The sequence below is a fragment of the Entelurus aequoreus genome, linkage group LG11 (genome assembly GCF_033978785.1).
Source record: "Entelurus aequoreus isolate RoL-2023_Sb linkage group LG11, RoL_Eaeq_v1.1, whole genome shotgun sequence".
In the NCBI taxonomy this organism is placed as follows: domain Eukaryota; kingdom Metazoa; phylum Chordata; class Actinopteri; order Syngnathiformes; family Syngnathidae; genus Entelurus; species Entelurus aequoreus.
Window position 1 is genome coordinate 19,257,587 of NC_084741.1, and position 19,210 is coordinate 19,276,796.

General features: G+C 40.4%; 1 protein-coding gene across 2 annotated transcripts in view; it reads left to right on the top strand.

The window, feature by feature from the left end:
* Nucleotides 1-19,210, top strand: part of LOC133659852 (inactive phospholipase C-like protein 2) — a 137,092-nt gene that overhangs the window by 29,822 nt on the left and 88,060 nt on the right. Inside the window, exon 1 of one of the 2 annotated variants that reach the window (XM_062062648.1) lies at nucleotides 6,450-7,190. The exons of the other annotated variant lie outside the window; for it this stretch is intronic. Within the exon in view, the coding sequence (XP_061918632.1) occupies nucleotides 7,005-7,190 (186 nt within the window). The 5' untranslated portion in view covers nucleotides 6,450-7,004. Of the gene's footprint in view, nucleotides 1-6,449; nucleotides 7,191-19,210 lie in introns of those variants that run through there. 2 annotated transcript variants of the gene reach the window in all.

Here is a 19,210-nt window from a genome sequence, read left to right on the forward strand (position 1 = left end):
ACCGGGTATAATAACCTACTGCAAGAACGCTATCCAAAGATCCTCTATTAGTGTGTTTTTGCAGTAGTTCATAAAAACTGTAGAGATTCTTTAAATGACAGGAGTCTGAGGTAAAGGATCTTTGACTAGATTTTTGGCATGAGGTTCCCAAAACAGCAGTGATTCAACTTTATAGATGATATGTCTTATAAACAATCTTTGACGTAAAAAAACAAACATTCTTGGCAGTAGGTTTTTAAAAACAACAGAGTGCTCCTGTCATAAAGAGGATCTTTGACTAGGTTGTAAGTTCTTAAAAACAGCAGCGGTCCTGTCATATGAAAGATCTGTACTGACAATCTTTGATTAGCACTTTTTGGCAGGAGGTTCTTAAAAACAGTAGTGGTCCTCTCAAATGGAAAATCTGTTGTATTTTGTTTGTTTGATTTTATGCCCATTTTGTCATACAAAACCCTGTTTTTTATGGCAAAAACACAAAATATGTAATATTTCCTAACCAAAAAATGTTCAAAGTGGAAAATTTTATGAAAAGTAACAGGAGCCTTAAAATAGGTCAATAATTCATAACATTGATTTTGATTGATTATTATTATTTTGAGTAATGACAGTTTAAAAATAGGTCAATAATTCGTTCAACATTAATTTTGATTCGTTGTTATTTTTTAGCAGTGACATTTTTTTAAGTCCCACTAAAAGTGTTAAAAATAGGTCAGAGATGTTCAAATAGGGCCCCTAAGAATCATAGTGGAAAAAAAACAACCTATGACCTTTTTTTTTTTTTTCCACTATGAATCTTAGTTCTTGATAAAAGGCCCTGTTCAAAAATGTGTTTTTTAAAAAAAAAAAAAGTCAGACTGTACATTTTTAATTTGTTTTTCTTTCAATGCTTAAGTCTATAGTTCAGCTTCAAATTTGGTCCGCATTGCCGGCAGTAAGTCGGACACGGATGGATGGATGGATGGATTTGCAAATCATTGTATTCTGTTTTCATTTACCATTTACACAACGTGCCAACTTCACTGGTTTTGGGTTTTGTAAAAGACATTTGGGAAAACAATTAGGGAGCTATTTACTCCACTTAATAATCATCCCATAATTATTTGCTTTGCTCCACTAAAATGTCATAAACAGAAATATGAACTTTGTTTTGCGGCATCTTTTGATTATTTGTAGCAATATTTCTTCCAGAAGGGGGCTCAGCTTTAAGGTAGGGTTTTTGGAGAAGAATAATACTCACAACTGTCACAATAATAATTGTGATAATCATAATCAAACAATATTGACAAATGATATTGCAGTAGTATTTAACATAGAGTCATGGTCATTATGTGCCAATGGCCAACACTAACCCTCGCCAACCAGCAGATGGTGCTGTTGTACAAGCCACTATTTGTCTATAAAGTCAAGCAGTGGCCAAGGAACAAATTCACGCATTCATGCACAAAAACATTCCCAGTTTTGTGCCTTTGATGCAAGCAGCCGTGAAATGAACGTAAGTGAGTGTCGTGCACGCATTGATTATTTGTCACGTCTGGCCTGACGTCAGCGTAACCTGGTCATGTGACCACTACACGTTCCCATTATACAGATTAGACTAAAACACATTTTTTTTGCAAAAAAATAATACAAAAGTTGCAATATTGTTAGAATAAGTTGTCACACAAGAAGTTTCAGGAATATTCTGGGACTTTTGTATTTTATTTTACAAGACAACATGATGTAAATTCACAAGATTAAAGTCAAATATATTATGAGAAAAAAACTTTTTTTTTCTTCTTTTTTTCTGAAAAAGTTAGAAAAAGTTGACATTTTACAAGTAAAAATTATGCCACTTTTCAGGATTAAATATGCAAATGCAGTATGCAAAATAGAACATATTGGAAAGTCTTTTTTATTTATTTTTTTTTTTTTAGAAAAATGCAATATGTGAAAAAAAAAGTTATTCGACAAGAAAGGTGTAGAGATATGTTAAGAAAATGTTTTCTTTTTTTTTGTTTTTAAGAAAAAGGTTTGCCATTTTGCATAAAGTCAAATATATTGCGGACAAAAGTCGTTTAAAAAAAGTTGCAATATTGTGACAAAAAAAATAATTTTTAGGAATATTTTGAGGAAAAAATATATTTTACAACACAAAATAATGTAATTTTACCAGATTTAAGGTATATATATATATATATATATATATATATATATATATATATATATATATATATATATATATATATATATATATATATATATATATATATATATATATATATATATGGAATATGTGAGAAAGTTATTTCACAATAATTGTGTGGAAAAGTTGTTTAAAAAAATTAAAACAAACTGTGAGAAAAAAAATGATTTTTAGGAATATTTTGAGGAAAAAAATATTTTACAAGACAAAATAGTAAAATTGTACTAAATCAAAGTAAAAAAAAAAAAAAAAAAAAAAAAAAATATATATATATATATATATATATATATATATATATATATATATATATATATATATATATATATATATATATATATATATATATACACATCTTTAGAAAAACGCAATATGTGGTATTTCACAAGAATTGTGTGAAAATATTTTAAGAAAACATTTTTTATTTTTTTTAGGAAAAATTTTGTCATTTTACATATTTAAAGTCAAGGGGGACTTCCACTTTATAGTGGGGGAAAAAGTCGCAAAAAAGTTGCAATATTGTGAGAAAGTTTTTATGCAATAATTTTTAGTAATATTCTGAGAAAAAAATATTTTACAAGACAAAATAATGTAATTTTACAAGATTAAAGTCAAATATTTTATCTAAAAGTCTTTTTTAAAAAAATTAGTAATATTGTGAGGAAAAAGTTGTCATTGTACAAGAATTATGCGCTGTAGGAATATTTTGAGACACAAGTTTAAATATTACAAGAAAATGTATGCCATTTTACATTATTAAAGTCAAATATGTTGTGGAAAAAAGTCATTTTAAAAAAAGTTGCATTATTGCGAGAAAAAAAAAAAAGTCAATAATTTTAGGAATATTTTGAGACAAAATAATGACCTACTTTAAAAAAGCAAGTGAAAGATCAATGTGATAAAGCTCTAGTCTTTTTCAGAATCTGCTGCAAAAATATTGTTTTCAATTTTTTTTTTAAAACTGGCTGCCTGCTGTCGAGTAATTTAACGGCCCTGAGTATGTGCTTTTACTACCATCTAGTGTCTACTTTTAAGCATTTGGGATATAAAATGAGTAAAACATCAATCCGATTTTTGTTTTTTAGGTTAAAGTTACAAGAAACACTTGCAACATTCATAGCAGATACAAAAAAAATCATAGATTGATTAAATGCGGCGAGTTGCTGCCCCCTGTTATAGACAAACAACCAGCCAAGCATTTTAGGTTAATCAAGGTATATACCGTTATTGTATGTGGGGAAACAAAATGCTAAAAACAACAGCAACATATCAATATTTTTGTTTTATTTTTCACCGGAATTGCCAGGGTTATTTTGTCAGAGAAAAATCTTTAGCGTTGATGCGCATGCGTGCGCGTGCTCAGTAGCGTCAGGGAACACATTTTCTCAGAAGAGCGGCCCTGGACATTTGTCATAAAAGACATGCTGCTCCACACGCTGTAAGTCTTTGCAGTCGTCCAGCATTCTGTTTTTGTTTATTTTGCAGCAGAAAACCAACAAATTTAGCTGAACTGCACCAATTTTGTCAAGAGGAGTGGTCAAAAATTAAACCAGAAGCTTGTGGATGGCTACCAAAAGTTCCTTATTGCAGTGAAACTTGCCAAAGGACTACTCCGTGGCTTAGTGGTTAGAGTGTCCGCCCTGAGATCGGTAGGTTGCGAGTTCAAACCCCGGGCCGAGTCATACCAAAGACTATAAAAATGGGACCCATTACCTCCCTGCTTGGCACTCAGCATCAAGGGTTGGAATTGGGGGTTAAATCACCAAAAATGATTCCTGGGCGCAGCCACCGCTGCTGCTCACTGCTCCCCTCACCTGATCAAGGGTGATGGGTCAAATGCAGAGAAACATTTCGCCACACCTAGTGTGTGTGTGACAATCATTGGGAGTGTTCTGCTGTTTCTAAAAGTATATACATGTATACCGGGTACAATAGCCTACTGGAAGAACGCTATTCAAAGATCCTCTATTAGAGTGTTTTTGCAGTAGGCCATAACAACTGTAGAGATTCTTTATTTGACAGGAGTGCGAGGTAAAGGATCTTTGACTAGATTTTTGGCATGAGGTTCCTAAAACAGCAGTGATCCAACCCAATAGACGATCTTTGATGTAAAGAACATTCTTGGCAGTAGATTTTTAAAAACAACAAAGTGCTCCTGTCATAAAGAGGATCTTTGACTAGGTTGTTGGTAGTAAGTTCTTAAAAACAGCAGCGGTCCTGTCATATGAAAGACCTGTACAGACAATCTTTGATTGGCATTTTTTGGCAGGAGGTTCTTAAAAATGGTAGTGGTCCTCTCCAAATGGAAAATCTGTTGTATAGAGGATCTTTGATAGGATTTTTTTGGCAGTAGGTTTAAAAAAAACAAAAAACAGTGGTCCCGACATATAGAAGAATTGTCATATAGAGGATCTTTGAGCGGCATTTTTTGGCAGTATGTTCTTAAAAACCGTAGCGGTCCTTTCATTTTGAGGATCTGCCATATAGAGGATCTTTGATTGGCTTTTTTTTGGCAGTAGGTTTTTAAAAAGCTCTTCTGTCACATAAAGGATCTTTGGAGCCTAAATGACAGGAGTGTTCTGCTGTTTCCAAAAGTATATACATGTATACCGGGTATAATAGCCTACTGGAAGAACGCTATTCAAAGATCCTCTATTAGAGTGTTTTTGCAGTAGGTCATAACAACTGTAGAGATCCTTTGGGAGTGCGAGGTAAAGGATCTTTGACTAGATTTTTGGCATGAGGTTCCTAAAACAGCAGTGTAGCAGATATATGTCTTATAGATGATTTTTGATGTGAAAAACATTCTTGGCAGTAGATTTTTAAAAACAACGGAGTGCTCCTGTCATAAAGAGGATCTTTGACTAGGTTGTTGGTATTAAGTTCTTAAAAACAGCAGCGGTCCTGTCATATGAAAGATCTGTACAGACAATCTTTGATTACTATTTGTTGGCAGTAGGTTCTTAAAAATGGTAGTGGTCCTCTCAAATGGAAAATCTGTTGTATAGAGGATCTTTGATAGGATTTTTTTGGCAGTAGGTTTTAAAAAAAAAGCAGTGGTCCCGACATATAGAGGAATTGTCATATAGAGGATCTTTGAGCTGCATTTTTTGCCAGTAGGTTCTTAAAAACAGCAGCGGTCCTGTCATATGAAAGATCTGTATAGACAATCTTTGATTATCACTTTTTGGCAGGAGATTCTTAAAAAATGGTAGTGGTCCTCTCAAATGTAAAATATGTTGTATAGAGGATCTTTGATAGGATTTTTGGCATGAGGTTCCTAAAACAGCAGTGATCCAACTCAATAGACGATCTTTAATGTAAAGAACATTCTTGGCAGTAGGTTTTTAAAAACAACGGAGTGCTCCTGTCATAAAGAGGATCTTTGACTAGGTTGTTGGTATTAAGTTCTTAAAAACAGCAGCGGTCCTGTCATACAAAAGATCTGTACAGACAATCTTTGATTAGCATTTTTTGGCAGTAGGTTCTTAAAAATGGTAGTGGTCCTCTCAAATGGAAAACATGTTGTATAGAGGATCTTTGATAGGATTTTTGGCATGAGGTTCCTAAAACAGCAGTGATCCAACTCAATAGACGATTTTTGATGTAAAAAACATTCTTGGCAGTAGGTTTTTAAAAACAACGGAGTGCTCCTGTCATAAAGAGGATCTTTGACTAGGTTGTTGGTAGTAAGTTCTTAAAAACAGCAGCGGTCCTGTCATACGAAAGATCTGTACAGACAATCTTTGATTAGCATTTTTTGGCAGTAGGTTCTTAAAAATGGTAGCGGTCCTCTAAAATGGAAAATGTTGTATAGAGGATCTGTGATAGGATTTTTTTGGCAGTAGGTTTTTAAAAAGAGCAGTGGTCCCGACATATAGACAAATTGTTATATAGAGGATCTTTGAGCGGCATTTTTTTGGCAGTAGGTTCTTTTTTTAAAGCAGTGGTCCTGACATATAGAAGAGTTGTCATATAGAGGATCTTTGAGCGGCATTTTTTGGCAGTAGGTTTTTAAAAAAAGCAGTGGTCTCGACATAAAGACACATTGTTATATAGAGGATCTTTGAGCGGCATTTTTTGGAAGCAGGTTTTTTGAAAAAGCAGTGGTCCTGACATATAGAGGAATTGTCATATAGAGGATGTTTGACCTGCATTTTTTTAGGCAGTAGGTTCTTAAAAACCGTAGCGGTCCTCATTTGGAGGATCCGTCATATAGAGGATCTTTGATTAGCTTTTGTTGGCAGTAGGTTTAAAAAAGCCCAGCAGTGGTCCTGTCAGTTTAAAGAAGAGTTCCTTTGATTGACAGCACGTCTTGTTTTGGCTACAGTGCGCGTTCACGACAGCTGCGACACTGACTCCAACTTTTTGTTCTCGTAGCGGACTTCTTCTCGCTTTCGGACGACGTTTCAACAACAACAACAAAAAACTTCTCACCCTCCCCCGCATTCCGGACTCCGAGTCGGGATTTGGGGCCGCTTTTTAGCCACGAAAGTTTGCGCCGGGGAGGAGTAAAAAAAGTAAAGTTAGCCAGGCTAGCTAGCTCGGCGAGCTAGCCTGGCGCTGAAGTGGGTGCGCGGCGAGGTGATCACGTGACCGACATGTTTACATCGAGGCGTGTTGGTGTGGTGTTGCCGGTGTTAGCATCCCGCTCGGCGCCAGCTAGCTCCGGTGACATAATGAGCGCCGACACCAGCGTCTCCGCAGACGATCGAGCCGCGTTCCGCCCCAATGATCCGCGACAGGAAGCGGGACTACTAGAGCCGAGCCAGGAGGCTATTTGACCGTCTCTGTCTGTGTGTGTGTGTGTGTGTTGGCTGCGCCCATGGCGGAGTTCGGGGATTATCACGCCGGGGACGGCGTGCAGATTTCGGGGAAGACGCCCGGCGAGGGCTCGGTGTCAAACGGCGACTGTGGCATGTGCGACAACGACGCGGCGGTCGGCTCGGCGGAAGCCTCCGTCGACCCCGACAACAGAACCGACATCCCTCGCAGGAGCAGCATCATCAAGGTGGGTGAAAGACGGAAGTCACCGTGCAGGCTGTGGAGCTCCATTGAACCCCTCAGTCTTTATCCTATACACCGAAGGCCATTGGAGAGTCTTCTACTCATGATTGCCTTTGCACTATGTAACCACTGTCAGTGTCTTGGTTTATTTCAATGGGTTAGTCCAGTGTTTCTCAACCTTTTTTAAGCCAAGGCGCATTTTTTTTCATTGAAAGAATCCTGAGGCACACCACCAGTAGAAATAATTAAAAAGCGAAACTCGGTATACTATATTGACAATAAAAAGTAGTTATCACAATAGTTGGATATGAATTCAAACCATAACCAACCATGCATTACTATAGCTCTTGTCTCAAAGTACTGTCACAACCTGTCACATATTGCCGGGACTTATTTTGAGTTTTTTGGTCTTTTCCTGTGTAGTGTTTTCGTTCTTGTCTTGCACTTTTATTTTGGTGGCGTTTTCCTCTTTTGTTGGTATTTTCCTGTAGCAGTCTCATATCTTCCTTGAACGTTCCCTACTTTGTTTTCGCAATCAAGACAATTTAAGTGGTGCGGACGCTATCCTTCTTTGTGGGGACATTGTTGATTGTCATGTACTGATGTACTTTGTGGACGCCGTCTGCTCCACACGCTGTAAGTCTTTGCTGTCGTCCAGCATTCTGTTTTTGTTTATTTTGCAGCCAGTTCAGTTTTAGTTTCGTTTTGCATAGCCATCCCTAAGCTTCAATGCCTTTTCTTAGCGGCACTCACCTTTTGTTAATTTTTTATTTAAGTGTTAGATACCTTTTTACCTGCACGCTGCCTACCGCATACTGTGATCACAACAAACCATGTTCCCGACATCTACCAAGCAATTAGCTACCTGCTGCCACCTACTGATATGGAAGAATATTACATGGTTACTCTGCCGGGCTGTAGACAGCACAGACACTCAACAACGGCACATTATTCGCGCCTTATAATTACTGGTTTGCAAAAAATGTTTTCAGCCTAATTAGGTGAAATTACATCATCTCCCACGGCACACCAGACTGTATTTCACTAGTGTGCCGCGGCACAGTGGTTGAAAACCACTGCAATAGAACGAAGGCCATTGGGGACTCTTCTACTCATGATTGCCTTTGCACTATGTAACCACTGTCAGTGTCTTGGTTTATTTCAACGGGTTAGTCCAGTGTTTCTCAACCTTTTTTAAGCCAAGGCGCATTTTTTTTCATTGAAAGAATCCTGAGGCACACCACCAGTAGAAATAATTAAAAAGCGAAACTCAGTATACTATATTGACAATAAAAAGTAGTTATCACAATATTTGGATATGAATTCAAACCATAACCAACCATGCGTTACTATAGCTCTTGTCTCAAAGTACTGTCACAACCTGTCACATATTGCCGGGACTTATTTTGAGTTTTTTGGTCTTTTCCTGTGTAGTGTTTTCGTTCTTGTCTTGCACTTTTATTTTGGTGGCGTTTTCCTCTTTTGTTGGTATTTTCCTGTAGCAGTCTCATATCTTCCTTGAACGTTCCCTACTTTGTTTTCGCAATCAAGACAATTTAAGTGGTGCGGACGCTATCCTTCTTTGTGGGGACATTGTTGATTGTCATGTACTGATGTACTTTGTGGACGCCGTCTGCTCCACACGCTGTAAGTCTTTGCTGTCGTCCAGCATTCTGTTTTTGTTTATTTTGCAGCCAGTTCAGTTTTAGTTTCGTTTTGCATAGCCATCCCTAAGCTTCAATGCCTTTTCTTAGCGGCACTCACCTTTTGTTAATTTTTTATTTAAGTGTTAGATACCTTTTTACCTGCACGCTGCCTACCGCATACTGTGATCACAACAAACCATGTTCCCGACATCTACCAAGCAATTAGCTACCTGCTGCCACCTACTGATATGGAAGAATATTACATGGTTACTCTGCCGGGCTGTAGACAGCACAGACACTCAACAACGGCACATTATTCGCGCCTTATAATTACTGGTTTGCAAAAAATGTTTTCAGCCTAATTAGGTGAAATTACATCATCTCCCACGGCACACCAGACTGTATTTCACTAGTGTGCCGCGGCACAGTGGTTGAAAACCACTGCAATAGAACGAAGGCCATTGGGGACTCTTCTACTCATGATTGCCTTTGCACTATGTAACCACTGTCAGTGTCTTGGTTTATTTCAACGGGTTAGTCCAGTGTTTCTCAACCTTTTTTAAGCCAAGGCGCATTTTTTTTCATTGAAAGAATCCTGAGGCACACCACCAGTAGAAATAATTAAAAAGCGAAACTCAGTATACTATATTGACAATAAAAAGTAGTTATCACAATATTTGGATATGAATTCAAACCATAACCAACCATGCGTTACTATAGCTCTTGTCTCAAAGTACTGTCACAACCTGTCACATATTGCCGGGACTTATTTTGAGTTTTTTGGTCTTTTCCTGTGTAGTGTTTTCGTTCTTGTCTTGCACTTTTATTTTGGTGGCGTTTTCCTCTTTTGTTGGTATTTTCCTGTAGCAGTCTCATATCTTCCTTGAACGTTCCCTACTTTGTTTTCGCAATCAAGACAATTTAAGTGGTGCGGACGCTATCCTTCTTTGTGGGGACATTGTTGATTGTCATGTACTGATGTACTTTGTGGACGCCGTCTGCTCCACACGCTGTAAGTCTTTGCTGTCGTCCAGCATTCTGTTTTTGTTTATTTTGCAGCCAGTTCAGTTTTAGTTTCGTTTTGCATAGCCATCCCTAAGCTTCAATGCCTTTTCTTAGCGGCACTCACCTTTTGTTAATTTTTTATTTAAGTGTTAGATACCTTTTTACCTGCACGCTGCCTACCGCATACTGTGATCACAACAAACCATGTTCCCGACATCTACCAAGCAATTAGCTACCTGCTGCCACCTACTGATATGGAAGAATATTACATGGTTACTCTGCCGGGCTGTAGACAGCACAGACACTCAACAACGGCACATTATTCGCGCCTTATAATTACTGGTTTGCAAAAAATGTTTTCAGCCTAATTAGGTGAAATTACATCATCTCCCACGGCACACCAGACTGTATTTCACTAGTGTGCCGCGGCACAGTGGTTGAAAACCACTGCAATAGAACGAAGGCCATTGGGGACTCTTCTACTCATGATTGCCTTTGCACTATGTAACCACTGTCAGTGTCTTGGTTTATTTCAACGGGTTAGTCCAGTGTTTCTCAACCTTTTTTAAGCCAAGGCGCATTTTTTTTCATTGAAAGAATCCTGAGGCACACCACCAGTAGAAATAATTAAAAAGCGAAACTCAGTATACTATATTGACAATAAAAAGTAGTTATCACAATATTTGGATATGAATTCAAACCATAACCAACCATGCGTTACTATAGCTCTTGTCTCAAAGTACTGTCACAACCTGTCACATATTGCCGGGACTTATTTTGAGTTTTTTGGTCTTTTCCTGTGTAGTGTTTTCGTTCTTGTCTTGCACTTTTATTTTGGTGGCGTTTTCCTCTTTTGTTGGTATTTTCCTGTAGCAGTCTCATATCTTCCTTGAACGTTCCCTACTTTGTTTTCGCAATCAAGACAATTTAAGTGGTGCGGACGCTATCCTTCTTTGTGGGGACATTGTTGATTGTCATGTACTGATGTACTTTGTGGACGCCGTCTGCTCCACACGCTGTAAGTCTTTGCTGTCGTCCAGCATTCTGTTTTTGTTTATTTTGCAGCCAGTTCAGTTTTAGTTTCGTTTTGCATAGCCATCCCTAAGCTTCAATGCCTTTTCTTAGCGGCACTCACCTTTTGTTAATTTTTTATTTAAGTGTTAGATACCTTTTTACCTGCACGCTGCCTACCGCATACTGTGATCACAACAAACCATGTTCCCGACATCTACCAAGCAATTAGCTACCTGCTGCCACCTACTGATATGGAAGAATATTACATGGTTACTCTGCCGGGCTGTAGACAGCACAGACACTCAACAACGGCACATTATTCGCGCCTTATAATTACTGGTTTGCAAAAAATGTTTTCAGCCTAATTAGGTGAAATTACATCATCTCCCACGGCACACCAGACTGTATTTCACTAGTGTGCCGCGGCACAGTGGTTGAAAACCACTGCAATAGAACGAAGGCCATTGGGGACTCTTCTACTCATGATTGCCTTTGCACTATGTAACCACTGTCAGTGTCTTGGTTTATTTCAACGGGTTAGTCCAGTGTTTCTCAACCTTTTTTAAGCCAAGGCGCATTTTTTTTCATTGAAAGAATCCTGAGGCACACCACCAGTAGAAATAATTAAAAAGCGAAACTCAGTATACTATATTGACAATAAAAAGTAGTTATCACAATATTTGGATATGAATTCAAACCATAACCAACCATGCGTTACTATAGCTCTTGTCTCAAAGTACTGTCACAACCTGTCACATATTGCCGGGACTTATTTTGAGTTTTTTGGTCTTTTCCTGTGTAGTGTTTTCGTTCTTGTCTTGCACTTTTATTTTGGTGGCGTTTTCCTCTTTTGTTGGTATTTTCCTGTAGCAGTCTCATATCTTCCTTGAACGTTCCCTACTTTGTTTTCGCAATCAAGACAATTTAAGTGGTGCGGACGCTATCCTTCTTTGTGGGGACATTGTTGATTGTCATGTACTGATGTACTTTGTGGACGCCGTCTGCTCCACACGCTGTAAGTCTTTGCTGTCGTCCAGCATTCTGTTTTTGTTTATTTTGCAGCCAGTTCAGTTTTAGTTTCGTTTTGCATAGCCATCCCTAAGCTTCAATGCCTTTTCTTAGCGGCACTCACCTTTTGTTAATTTTTTATTTAAGTGTTAGATACCTTTTTACCTGCACGCTGCCTACCGCATACTGTGATCACAACAAACCATGTTCCCGACATCTACCAAGCAATTAGCTACCTGCTGCCACCTACTGATATGGAAGAATATTACATGGTTACTCTGCCGGGCTGTAGACAGCACAGACACTCAACAACGGCACATTATTCGCGCCTTATAATTACTGGTTTGCAAAAAATGTTTTCAGCCTAATTAGGTGAAATTACATCATCTCCCACGGCACACCAGACTGTATTTCACTAGTGTGCCGCGGCACAGTGGTTGAAAACCACTGCAATAGAACGAAGGCCATTGGGGACTCTTCTACTCATGATTGCCTTTGCACTATGTAACCACTGTCAGTGTCTTGGTTTATTTCAATGGGTTAGTCCAGTGTTTCTCAACCTTTTTTGAGCCAAGGCGCATTTTTTTCATTGAAAAAAATCCAGAGGCACACCACCAGCAGAAAACATAAAACAATTAAACTCAGTAGCCTATATTGACAGTAAAAAGTCGTAATCGCAATTGTTGGATATGAATTCAAACCATAACTAACCATGCATTACTATAGCTCTTGTCTCAAAGTATTGTCACGACCTGTCACATCATGCCGTGACTTATTTCGAGTTTTTTGGTGTTTTCCTGTGTGTAGTGTTTTAGTTCTTGTCTTGCGCTCTTTTTTTTGGTGGCTTTTTCCTTTTTTGTTGGTAGCAGTCTCATGTCTTCCTTGAACATTCCCCGCACCTGCTTTGTTTTAGCAATCAAGACAATTTAAAGGCCTGCTGAAACCCACTACTACCGACCACGCAGTCTGATAGTTTATACATCAATGATGAAATCTTAACATTGCAACACATGCCAATACGGCCGGGTTAGATTAGCAAAGTGCAATTTTAAATTTCCAGCGAAATATCCTGCTGAAAACGTCTTTGTATGATGACGTTTGCGCGTGATGTCACGGATTGTAGCGGACATTTTGGGACACCATTGTGGCCAGCTATTAAGTCGTCTGTTTTCATAGCAAAATTCCACAGTATTCTGGACATCTGTGTTGGTGAATCTTTTGCGATTTGTTTAATGAACAATGGAGACAGCAAAAAAGAAAGCTGTAGGTGGGAAGCGGTGTACTAGCGGCCGGCTGCAGCAACACAAACACGTAGAGAACTGGGACAACAGAGACTCTTACCAGGAGGACTTTGAGTTGGATACGCGCTATCGTGAGTACACAGCTGCGGCTTCCAAACATTTGATCGCTTGCCCGTACGTGCATGCCGCTATGTGCATGTCACGTACGTGACTTTGGGGAAATATATGTGCTGTATGAACTTTGCGGAAGTGAACGGTACTTTGGGCTGTGGGATTGAGTGTGTTGTGCGTTTGTTTGATTTGTATTGACGGGTTATATGGACGGGAGGGGGGAGGTGTTTGTTATGCGGGATTAATTTGTGGCATATTAAATATAAGCCTGGTTGTGTTGTGGCTAATAGAGTATATACAGTGGGGCAAAAAAGTATTTAGTCAGCCACCCATTATGATAAATAAATTATGATAAATGGGTTGTACTTGTATAGCGCTTTTCTACCTTCAAGGTACTCAAAGCGCTTTGACAGTATTTCCACATTTACCCATTCACACACACACATTTACACACTGATGGCGGGAGCTGCCATGCAAGGCGCTAACCAGCAGCCATCAGAGGCAAAGGGTGAAGTGTCTTGCCCAAGGACACAACGGACGTGACTAGGAAGGTAGAAGGTGGGAATTGAACCCCAGTAACCAGCAACACTCCGATTGCTGGCACAGCCACTCTACCAACTTCGCCACGCCACCCATTGATCAATGGGTGGCTGACTAAATACTTTTTTGCCCCACTGTATATGTCTTGTGTTTATTTACTGTTTTAGTCATTCCCAGCTGAATATCAGGTCCCACCCGCCTCTCACGGCATCTTCCCTATCTGAATCGCTTCCACTGCCCTCTAATCCTTCACTCTCACTTTCCTCATCCACAAATCTTTCATCCTCGCTCAAATTAATGGGGTAATCGTCGCTTTCTCGGTCCGAATCGCTCTCGCTGCTGGTGGCCATGATTGTAAACAATGTGCAGATGTGAGGAGCTCCACAACCTGTGACGTCACGCTACTTCCGGTACAGGCAAGGCTTTTTTATCAGCGACCAAAAGTTGCGAACTTTATCGTCGATGTTCTCTACTAAATCCTTTCAGCAAAAATATGGCAATATCGCGAAATGATCAAGTATGACACATAGAATGGACTTGCTATTCCCGTTTAAATAAGAAAATCGCATTTCAGTAGGCCTTTAAGTGGTGCGGACGCTATCCTTCTTTGTGGGGACATTGTTGATTGTCATGTACGTATGTACTTTATGGACGCAGTCTGCTCCACACGCTGTAAGTCTTTGCTCTCGTCCAGCTTTATGTTTATGTTTATTTTGCAGACAGTTCAGTTTTAGTTTCGTTTTGTATAGCCATCCCTAAGCTTCGATGCCTTTTCTTAGCGGCACTCACCTTTTGTTAATTTTTTATTTAAGTGTTAGATACCTTTTTACCTGCACGCTGCCTACCGCATACTGTGATCGCGACAAACCATGTTCCCGACATCTACCAAGCAATTAGCTACCTGCTGCCACCTACTGATATGGAAGAATATTACATGGTTACTCTGCCGGGCTGTAGACAGCACAGACACTCAACAACGGCACATTATTCGCGCATTATAATTACTGGTTTGCAAAAAATGTTTTTAGCCCATTTAGGTTGAATTACATAATCTCCCACGGCACACCAGACTGTATTTCACTGGTGTGCCGCGCAGCACAGTGGTTGAAAACCACTGCAATAGAGCGAAGGCCATTGGGGACTTTTCTACTCATGATTGCCTTTGCACTATGTAACCACTGTCTGTGTCTTGGTTTATTTCAATGGGTTAGTCCAGTGTTTTTCAACCTGTTTTTTTAGCCAAGGCGCATTTTTTTAATTGAAAAAATCCTGAGGCACACCACCGGTAGAAATAATTAAAAAACTAAACTCAGTATATTGACAATAAAAAGTAGTTATCGCAATTGTTGGATATGAATTTAAACCATAACTAACCATGCATTACTATAGCTCTTGTCTCAAAGTATTGTCACAACCTGTCACATCACTGCGTGACTTCTTTTGACTTTTTTGGTGTTTTCCTGTGTGTAGTGTTTTACATAATCTACCACGGCACACCAGACACTAGTGTGCCGCAGCACAGTGGTTGAAAAACACTGCAATAGAACGAAGGCCATTGGGGACTCTTCTACTCATGATTGCCTTTGCACTACAAAACCACTGTCAGTGTCTTGGATTATTCCATGACACTTTTGGTCATTTTCCAATGGCCACGCAGTATGCTCTGAGTGTTTTGTAAACAGGCAACAAAGATGATGACACTCCAAAACTCCCTCCAGACATTTTCCCTAACTGCTGTGTAACACATGAGTCTTGCTACTGTTGACCACAATGCTCAGTCTGCATGAATCAACATGGTCACAACGCATGGGGTTACTCAAAATGTGCATGGATTGCTTTACAACCATGAATTGCATTTTTTTACCCATACTGAAGTGTTCCATACTGAAATGTTATTAGGGTGTAGTGTTGTCCCGATACCTATATTTTGGTACCTGTACCAAAATGTATTTCGGTACTTTTGTAAATAAAGGGGACCACAAAAAATGTCATTATTGGCTTTATTTTAACAAAAAATCTTAGGGTACATTAAACATATGTTTCTTATTTCAAGTTTGTCCTTAAATGAAATAGTGAACATACCAGACAACTTGTCTTTTATTAGTAAGTAAACAAACAAATGCTCCTAATTTAGCTGCTGACATATGCAGTAACATATTGTGTCATCTCTCATTCTATTATTTTGTCAACATTATTAAGGACAAGTGGTAGAACATTTATTATTAATCTACTTGTTCATTTACTGTTAATATCTGCTTATTTCATCTTTTAACATGTTCTATCTACACTTCTGTTAAAATGTAATAATCACTTATTCTTCTGTTGTTTGATACTTTACATTAGTTTTGGAGGATACCACAAATTTGGGTATCAATCCGATACCAAGTAGTTACAGGATCAGACATTGGTCATATTCAAAGTCCTCATGTGTCCAGGGACATATTTCCTGAGTTCATAAACATAATATAAATAAAAATAAGATTTTGTGATGTTAAAAAAATATCGACGTAATCATAGTAGTATTGACTAGATACTCTCCTGTACTTGGTATCATTACAGTGTAGATCCACCAATGGCGTTTGTTTATATTGTAGCGTCCAGGAAGAGTTGGTGCTGCTGGGAATTTTTTCTGTAGTGTGTATGTTGTGTTGCGGTGCAATTATTCTCCCAAAATGTGTTCGTCATTGTTGTTTAGTGTGGTTTCACTATATGGCACATTTTTATAACAGTGTTGGTGTTGTTCATACGGCTACCCTTAGTGTGACATGTATGGCTGTTGACTAAGTATGGCCTTCATTCACTTGTGTGTAGTGTGTTCAAAGTTAAGATTAATGATTGGACATAGTGAAACCTCATCTTGACATTGTCAGTTATAGATAATTTTTAACCCATCCAATGTTATGACTCCGGTGTACTGCGGTTTGTAGTGGAGCATGACTAGTTATTACTCGTCTTACAGGAATGTTGATTGAAATAAATGTACCAAATTTGTCGCCATGCTGGAGACAAGTATCAGTGATTTAGAAGTAGTTACAACTAGAGATAAATGCTTTAAAATGTGATATCGGAAATTATCGGTATCGGTTTCAAAAAGTAACATTTATGACTTTTTAAAACGCCGCTGTACGGAGTGGTACACGGACGTAGGGAGAAGTACATGTCAAGACTTGGGCTTTGGCGGGGATTGTTTTCCCGAGGTGCAAAGCGACTTGACTGGACACGACGTGAAGGTAATGACATGTTTAATTTTAAACTCAAAAAAGGAATAAACAAAAGGCGCTCACAGCAGAGGTAACAAACTTGGCTATAAACACAAAACTTGCACAAAGGCAGAAACTATGATCAATGAAACAAAACACTAACTGTGGCATTAATAACAAAAAACTTACTTTGACAAGAAAAGGGCATGGATCGTAATGGTGTGTAGATAGTGTGTCAAGAGTGATGTTGCCAGGCCGACTGCCTGGCAACAATGGCCTTAAATACTAGTGACATGATTAGTGAAAACGTGAGACAGGTGCGTGACATGAGGATGTGAACCAGGTGAAACTAATGGTTACTATGGTGACAAAGCAAGGGAGTGAAGACAAGAACTAAAAAGTGTCCAAAAACCAAGCAAAACAAAAACATGATCAACACAGACATGACAGAGCCCCCCCCTTACGGACAGATCCCAGATGTCCAAAAACAAAATAAACGATCAATAGTCATGGGAGGGCGGGAGGGGGACATGGCGGTGGGTCGCCAGACTAAGTGTCCCCGAATCCACCGGGGCAGAGTCAGGTGGCGGCGACGCGTAGAGCGCCGCTGTACCAGGCGAGGTGGGCGACCTGGGAATGGCCATATCCATGGCCGACGAGGAGATCGGCGCACTTGGCGTGGCGGACGACCAGGTAGTGGCCACATTCGTGGCCGACGAGGAGGCAGGCGCGTCGTCGTCGTTGCAGGCGTGGAAGCAGCCGATGACGCACGTGCAGCAGACGAAGCAGGCAGCGAAGCTCGGCGTGGTGCGTCAGGCGGAGAGTCTCGGCGTGGCGGGTCTTGGCGTGGCTCTTGGTTTTGGCGAGGGTCTTGGTCTTGGTCTTGGCGAGGGTCTTGGTCTTGGCGAGGGTCTTGGTCTTGGAGTGGGGGGTCTTGGCGGCGTGGCGCTGCGACTGGCGGCACTTGGCGGCGTGGCGCTGCGACTGGCGGCACTTGGCATGGAGTAGGTAGCTGAGCTTGGCGTGGTGCTGCTACTGGCAGCACTGGAGCTTGGCGTGGAGCTGCGACTGGTGGCGCTTGGCGTGGAGCTGCGACTGGTGGCGCTTGGCGTGGCGCTTGGTGTGGTGGAGCTTGGCATGTTGAAAGCCTTGGAGCAGGGCGTGGAGCAGGTGGAGGTGGCCTAGCTGGGGGTTGCGGCCTGGCCCACCGAAAAACTGGTGGTGGTGGTCGGACAGGGGGTAGCGGCTTAGCAGGCCAAAAGACTGGTGGTGGTGGTCGTGCTGGAGGCTGTGGCTTGGTGTGACTATGCTGAACCACCCCACCTGAACAGTTCCCAGCCCTACCCCCCCCCCCCCCCCCCTCAAGGAGCGGATACCAGACACGCTTCCCGCGGTCTGGAACTGTTTTTTTGGTTGGGTGGAGGGAGGTCAGGAGGGGGGCAGAAACCTCCCCTTTAAATTGTCCAAAAAGTCTTTTTTCTTCTACCTTGGACTTTGTGGGTGAGAATTTTTTTGTGTGTGACATGGGCGTGGCTTGAGTCCTGGGGGGCGAGGCATGACATTGGGATGACTGTGATTGAGAAGATTTAATTTTCAAAAACATGTCCTGGTAATGCCTTATCATGGACATGGAGTCTTTTGCTGGATGTGGCTGACAAGAAAAAGAGTTCAGGGAAAAAAAATCCATGACGTCACCCCCTGGCAGCGGCGTGACGTCGTCCTGGGGAAGCCGGGCTGGCTGAAGCTCGTTTCCGCCCGGAGGGGGAGGAGCTTGCGGGAACGATGCGTCCTGTCCACTCGGAGAAGTCTTCCCAGACGTCCTTTGTCTGGAGCGGCGCTTCCGGGACTGCGGTGACGCAGCGCCATCCTCGGACCAAATGGAGCTAATCGGAATTAGCTTGCCATTTGGCCCCCACATCAAATCTCGGTCCTCCATGGCACCTAGCGCTTCCCACCTTCCTTCCTCCATCCGCCAAGTTGCTTGCGGAAAAACGGATTGCTGGCAACATCTGTCAAGACTTGGGCTTTGGCGTGGATTGTTTTCCCGAGGTGCAAAGCGACTTGACTGGACACGACGTGAAGGTAATGACATGTTTAATTTTAAACTCAAAAAAGGAATAAACAAAAGGCGCTCACAGCGGAGGTAACAAACTTGGCTATAAACACAAAACTTGCACAAAGGCAGAAACTATGATCAATGAAACAAAACACTAACTGTGGCATTAATAACAAAAAACTTACTTTGACAAGAAAAGGCCA